The sequence below is a fragment of the Charadrius vociferus genome, unplaced genomic scaffold (genome assembly GCF_000708025.1).
Source record: "Charadrius vociferus isolate BGI_N301 unplaced genomic scaffold, ASM70802v2 scaffold341, whole genome shotgun sequence".
Classification (NCBI taxonomy): domain Eukaryota; kingdom Metazoa; phylum Chordata; class Aves; order Charadriiformes; family Charadriidae; genus Charadrius; species Charadrius vociferus.
In genome coordinates this window covers 80,223-87,881 of record NW_009646847.1, presented here as the reverse complement: position 1 = coordinate 87,881, position 7,659 = coordinate 80,223, and the positions used below count along the sequence as shown (strand labels likewise).

The 7,659-nt window shown below is 38.6% G+C and overlaps 1 protein-coding gene across 1 annotated transcript in view; it reads right to left on the bottom strand.

Annotated features, from left to right (window-relative positions):
- Window positions 1-4,574, bottom strand: part of NFAT5 (nuclear factor of activated T-cells 5, tonicity-responsive) — a 41,390-nt gene extending 36,816 nt beyond the window's left edge. Inside the window, exon 1 of the mRNA XM_009894037.1 lies at window positions 4,454-4,574. Within this exon, the coding sequence (XP_009892339.1) occupies window positions 4,454-4,511 (58 nt within the window). The 5' untranslated portion in view covers window positions 4,512-4,574. The remainder of the gene's footprint in view (window positions 1-4,453) is intronic.
- Window positions 4,575-7,659: the final 3,085 nt, after the last annotated feature.

The following is a 7,659-nucleotide window of genomic DNA, read 5'->3' as shown; positions in this document are numbered from 1 at the left end:
TGCTGAACCTTCCCCAAAAGACAGAACAAGGTGTTGACCTACTAACTAGAAAGACACCTTTGAGAAAGGACTTCAATTAGCAGTGTGAATTTTAAGCATTTGAAGCACTTGTTCAATCTCTTGATCAACGTGAAAAAAATATTAAATCTTTAAGAGCCAACTGAAAAGAATCAAGCATCTCTCCTTGCAACTGGAGCTTAAAAACATTATGTAGAAGGCATTATTAAAGCTTCAGGCACATTTATTTCATATAAGAAATCTCCATGCTCAGCCTACAATGACACTTCTCAGCGTGACACCCTCATGCATTTCAAGAGTCTAGAAGATGATTCATATTTAATGTGTTTATGGTACCACACCAGGCAAAATCCTCCTTTTCCTGTCCCTTGAACAAAGGCACTTGTAATTCAAATAGCAAGCACAGAGAACAGTTTCTAGCAGTAAAAGCAGATCCTTTTCCTCCCTTCTGCTTTCCAGAAGAATAACAGAATTAGAAGCTTGAGATAGCAGCTTAGGTTGTGAACATCGCAGCTCAAAATCCTAGAGTTCTATTAAATTATACTTGCCTGTTTGATATTCAGAGAGTGGGTAATACCTCTTTTGTCTGGATTAATGAATGAGATACACATTTATTAACAAATTAATGAAAATCCAATCAGCAACATTCCATATTAATACTCTTAAAACTGTTCTGTAAATCACAAAAATTTCCAATGGTAGAACTAGAAGTCTGCCCCTGCAAGGTCATCACTGCTAAAAACAGCCCATCCTGCTCCTCCAAAAAAAACCAGAGAAGTTAACTGCAGCAATATATACTTCTCACCTATAATGTGATTTATATGGAACAAAACCTCACAGCAAAGTGGCTCAATTAAGTTGAATTTCAGCCAGATACTACCTTAGTCTGTGTTTTGGGAAGCAAAGAACAAACTGTGTTAACTATTACAGAAGTAGCAAAAAGTTCGCACCACTTCAGATCATTCCCTGTAACGTAAGCCTCTCATTATCAAGAGTAATCATATCTGCAATTGACTTCTACATACAGTGTTGCTAGCAGCATTTCAAATTAGCCCTTCCTTTTAAAAACAAGTGACATTACCTACAATGCTATGGAGACTAAACTACCATTTCCCTATCATTTCCAAAAAAAGTAAGGTTTTAGAGCAAGTAAGAGCTGACATAAATTATTTTTTTTAAAAAAAGAGAGACTTGCACAAAACAAGGGAAAGATTTCAGATACAGAAACACTAGGTTGCGAAAGTCATCTTTCCTCTTCAACCTATCATCTGTACAGTGTCCGTTCCTTGAACATGTGCCTATAGTCTGCTATTAAGGACTTGATCTATGCAAATGAATGGTCAGCCTTGGTCTTTTAAAATGTAAGTGCAAAACATATATTTATGTTTTCCTGTATAAGCATATAGACATGCACAAAGCCCAGGCTGATTTTCCTCTTACTTTCCTGTTAAGAAATCAGAGCCCAGCTCAGCCAGACTTCTCATTACTACAAGAGGCTGGATGACAAGGTTGAAAACACAGTAGCAACTTTTCAAAGACACTATAGCAATCCTAAAACAATTACAGAAAATAGTAAAATATGATACACCCTTTTCTAGAAACGTGGTACAGCTACAGCAAGAATGCAGCTGAAACACTTGTGTCCTATTCTCTTGAGAAAGTGGAGAGATTTGGGTGCAGAAGAAACACACAGCTACCTCAATGAAAAGCAAAAGCACTCCTGAGAACACTGGAGAATGCTCCTGCTCCAAGGCAGCTGTGTGCTGTGGGTATCAGCGTCAGTTCAGCAGTGCTGAGTTCAGGACGGCTTGGAGAAGGAATCCTGATCAGGCAATACACAGCAGAAATTTGGGGGAAGGGGTGGGGGGCTATAAGTCTAAAACAGTCCACTGAGATCCACTGCAAAGAGTAAACTCACCTCTCCTTCTACCCCCACCTACAACTTTTGTAGACATTGATGTTCCTTCCTCTGTTCTACAATGCATGCATTTTCTTTAAAGGATGTGGTAGAGGTCAGGAGAAAATACAAACAAAAACCCCACTAAGATGTTACGCTAAAACTATCTGATATCATTCATCAGCCAAAATGCTGAAGTTGAGCCTTCCACGATGCCTATGGGAGTCAGCCATCCGTTCCCCTGTAACAGCACCAGCAACGTTGCTTCGGGCCGGGGCTCACGTCTGCTTACATGTATACACAGCACAACTCACTATTGAACTGTCCTGGTGATCACAATTGTTTATAAAAGACCAAGGTTCAATTGTTCTTGCCCTCACTGTAGTGGAAAGTGACATAAGCAATGAAAACAAAACTAGTCTTTGCTCTGTTTGGGGTTTTCTGGTTGGATGGCTAGGTGGGGTTTTTTAAGAAAATTTTTAACAACTTGGAGAACTGTAGTTGCTTGTGCTGAATACTTCTGATCTTGATTTTAAAAGCACCCAGAAACTCAGGTATCTCGTCACAACACTGATGGAAGGTCTCCAAAGCCACAGTTCAGTAAGCAAGTTAAACCAGCACAAACTGACAGCCATTGAGAGAAACTAGCTCCACCTTTTCTGACTGCTCTTCCTTCCCCGCATTAGTCCTTTCCTTGTGCAGACCCGCAGTGAACCCATCTGGGATAACTTGAACCTGGAGCAGGTCTTTGATCCAACGCACTGGGCAGCACGTACTTGAAAAGCTCTTCTTTCAGCAGCTTAAAGTCTTGGTGAAACTACACTCTCTCTGACATTGAAAAGTGTTCTTAATTGAACAAGTAGGTCTTTCGGTATTACAAAAAAAATCTCAACACTATTTTTTGAAGTTTTTCATTCAAGAAAATCGTGCTGCAGTTTAACCCAAACACAGCTAACATATTCTTATGGTTTTTTTTAAAGGAGCTGGACTGGCTGTTAGCAGACACTAAATACCTGGAGGTAACAGACATTTAGTTCCATTCAAGCTTTTAAGTCTTTTCTGTTAGATACAGAATTAATTAGCAGTTCATGTCTATCTGTGGATTTAGAGTGTAACAGGGTTTGTGGGATTTCTTTGTTCGCTTGTTTTTAAGGTACACGTTTCTGCAGGATTTGGTTGCTGAACCAAACCTGGTTGTCTTTGAACCAAACCGACCATTAAGTATCTTGATTTTACAAATATATGCCCAAATTATTTTTTAATAAGTGATATAAAAATATCAAATCTATTCAGTATCATAAATAAAAACATCAAATTCTTTCAATGACTAAAGTTCCACTGTGCACAGTTAAATCCACAGGTTGTCTCAGAAGAGGTCTGGCAAAACATGAATGGTGAGCAGTGCTGTAAAGTTTCTCTGACAAGTCTACAATCACTTCAGTTTCTCATCAGGATTCCTGTACCATGCAAATCTGGGAAACATTCTCACACAAACATTTAATGCATATGAACTCATAGAGAGAAGTAAGAATAATGCAGCTATCTGAATCCTCACCTTAAATGTATACATTTTTCTCAAGCAACAATTTAAGGCCAATTAGGAAAGTGGATCATGACCTTGTGAGAAATACGGGGATCAAATTATGTAAGAAAAGCCTTATCCAATGAAGAAAGATGCATCAATCATGAGCATGATCATTTTCCCTCTTTCTCCTCATTGCACAGATGTTTACTGATACATACAAATTACTGACAAGAGTTCCAGGTGCAAACCATCACTAAGGCTAACGTCACAGAGCAGAGCTCTGCCTTTAAATCCTCACTTTTTTACGTTTAATGAAGACCAATGACAGAGTCTATAGTCTAAAGTCTAAAACATGACTGGGAGTAAGATAAAGATGAAGATAAAAAGGTCATGTCTCATTTGTATATGCTGTCAATTAGAAAAATAACTAATTTAAACTCATCAGTTTATAAAAGTGCCATCCTGACATATATTATATTCTTATGTATGTGAGAATTTTGTAATACATTACAAGAGAGAGCTATGTGTGAATGGAGTTTAAATACTAAGCTTCCTCAGGCTTCAAAGGAAAACATGACCTTTCTTCATGCTTACAGTTTGGTAAAAGCTTCACGGCCCAAAATGTAATCTCCCATTCAATTTTTTATCCTGGCTAGAATTCGCTCTTTTACAGTCAGTCAGCATTGTGCCTGAGTTCCAAATTGGTATTTATTACCTCTGAAGGCAGAGTGCATTCTAGGAGTTAATAGGCCTGTGCTGCATAATAACAGAACAGCAAAACAGGTAACTTATTTCTTATGAAGATACATATAAGAAATACAGTAACCATTAATATAGAATACCTGATAATTTGGATCATCCAGTTTAATTTATATTACCTAAATTCTCCTAGAATGAACTCTACTACTTCTCCACAAGCTCTTTTTTTACAATCAAAACTTTGCCAGCACTGTTCATGTTGGCCAGAACGTTACAAACCTTAACAAAGCAACTGAATAAATGAGAATGCTTACCAGCAGCAACTACAGCTGGAGGCGGCGAACCTGCCTCGCCACCACTTGTTTGGCTCATGGATGCTACAGATGTTTCTCTGGAAGGTGGTAGCTGCAGCTCCTTTGGGAGAAGGTCATAGACAGATTCTGTGGAACAAAAAGATTTAATCAAAAATGTATTCGTATTCTGTAAGAGAAAAGAAATACAGTTTCCGCCTAAAAGATATGAACTATAATCCAGCCTTTTCAGAACCTTTTGAAAAAGTTACAGTAAGCACTTGGAGATCTTAACATCATGGAATAAAGTTATTTCAGAAAACAAACAAACCACGAAAACATTAAGATACACATTCTCAAGACCAAAACAAAAGGACACAAACTTGTTCAAACAAAGAAATAATTCATGAACTTCCACAGAAACTGCACTCATTTAGAAAGACGGGGCTGACAGCATGTACAACAAATCATGTGAGAATCAAAGACAAACCTGTTCTCAGAATTCAAACTGTGCAACTGACTTCCAAAGAGCCTAATTTAGTACCATCAGCCGCAGAACAGCCTATAAAGTCTTCCCATGTAATAAGTGCCAATTCCTGTTATGTAAGGTCCTTTACTGTCATTTATCTGCAACATTTCTTTTTCATAGAATCATAGCATGGTTTAGGTTGGAAGGGACCTTAGAGATCATTTGGTTCCAACACCCTGCCATGGGCAGAGACACCTCCCACTAGACCAGGTTGCTCAAAGCCCCATCCAGCCCAGTCTAGATGGGTTTTTTGCCTCAAACCCTCCTGTAAATTCCCACAGATGCCCACAGAGAAAGCAGTTTCCACTAACAAAATCCCTAGTGCCAGTCCATTTTACACAGACAGCTCTTTGATATAACTGGGGCAGATCCTGTGCAGTAGTAGTACAACCCCTAAAGAAATTTTTTCTGATTTCTCTATTGTGAACCAGCTGTGGCCACCACACAGCTCACCTGACAGGGCTGCAGCAGCCAAGACACAAGAAGTGACGTCAAGGACCCCACGCTCAACCTGCTTCTCCACGCTTGCAGATTGTTCAAAGCAAGTCCCTGTCTACGGTCTACTACACTACAGGCTACTTCGGAGTTCAGCCAGCGAGAGCTCTCACCGCACCCAGGGACTGAGAACGGATCACTGCGTTATCCGGAGAAAATAACTCCGCTCAGGCAGCGGCACACAGATGCAAACGCGCCTCTTCCAGGGGATACACCAAAGATGCACCATTTCAAACACCCCATTCGGAGATGTACATCACCTAGATGAACAGCTATACGCTGAATCAACAATTCTACACCACAAAACTTCAGGACATTCCTTTATATGTATTATTTAGGTGCCCAAGACAGATACGGAAAACTCAATGTGCATTTTTTAAATTCTTTTTTCCCTTATGAAGCAACAACTATACTCAATCGATGCTAAAGTAAAATATATTTGTGCAGCAACTCTGCAAAAATTAGAAAACCCACAGAGTTGTTAGCTAACAAGCTTTACCCATATGAGGCCCTGTGAAACATACTCAAGACAAACGCACAGCGACATACACTCTCAGCAACATATAACTGTATTAAAAATGTAACACGTACCAAACGCTGATTATGCCACAAAGCAGAACAGTCACTGTACTGGGTAAGAGTGCCAATACGCTCACCACAAAATGGCATTCAAAGAACCCAAGAAAACTTTAATGCTGTTTACAGTATACTACTTGTCTGTTATGCACAAGATCACAAGCAACTACCAGCAACGGCTGTGAACCGGCAGCGAAGTGTAACCTGAGGTAGCTCCACAGCCCATCAAACTGCTTCCCACCTGCTTTAAGATGGGATTTTTTAATTTACCTTAATTTACCTTTTTTTTTTTTTTTTTTTTAGCTGCACCCACTTTTCAGGGAAATAACGTGACAAATAAACAGAACAGCAATCGTTATTTTTTTTATTTAAACCAATAATCAAAATACTGGCAACCAGAGGTTGCAATCCAAATCGCAAAATCTCTGCAGAGGTTTTCTGTAAGAGCTGCCTAGAATACTGAGACAATGTACAAGTAAAATATTTTGAGACTGCTCAAGTTCACTAACCATAAATTCATAGTTTTATTCTTTGGAACGATCTGGGGAAAAAAAATATTTACTTGTGCTTACTGAAGATCTTAACAGGTACAAAAGGCAAAGGGAACAGGCAGACATTTGTTCATGTTTTACTTTTTTTACTTTTTCTCCTGTTTTACTATGAAGAACGTGTTTTACTATGGGAACAATGCATTAGCATTTCCCTCAAAGATGAGTTCCCTTTGCCAAATTAACTTTTTCCTCAGCTATTAAGGCCTAATTTCTCACTCTTCTGAAACAGTAATTTGCAACACCATAAAACTGGCTTTCAAAGTAAAATAAATTAGACCAGTTTAAAACTGGTTATGTAAAGATATGGTTACAATGATGCTTCTCATTTTATACTTCATTTACTTTTCCAAAAAAAAGTTTAGTCCTTTTGTAGTGATAACATATTGCACTTTATTAAGCAGGAGTATTGTGTACTCTTTCTGTGTATGAGCACTTAACGTAGTTTTAAGATACTCTAAGTTTTAGCCTTCATGAAAAAAGGTGAATCATGCCATTATTTATCATCTCACAATTTTCATTTAAGTCTCATGTGCATACAGACTTGAATCCAATGCAAAAATTAAAAACCAAACTAAATTGCATTAAAAATTCATACTAGCCAAATACCATCTCCTTATGCCTGGGGGCTACCAAGGCACAGTTCTGTTAAGACGGGAAAGGAGTGTAGAAAGTATAGGGGGAAAAATCCATCAGCTAAATAATTAAAAAGAAGTTATACTGATATTTGAACAAGAACGTCTGAGGAAGGTGAAGAAAGTAGAGAATTTTTTTTATTATTGTATTGAATATACTTCTGCCAGTGAACCACACGTGCTAAACTCACGGGGAAGAAATGCAATAGGTATTCACTCTTCGAACAGCAGGAACAAACAGGGCACTAGAAGACCAACTGTTACCTACTCTGCCTTGGGTAAAAAAATTTAAAAATCTACCAGTCAAGTTCTGGCTGGACCATCCACTGAAGAAGAGCAGAGAGGTTGTGCAGTATCTGGCTTGTGAAAAGGAGCACATTTGAACTAACAGCATTTAAGACTCTGTGTAGTTGCATTCACAGCTTTGACAGCAGGGAGGACAGCATA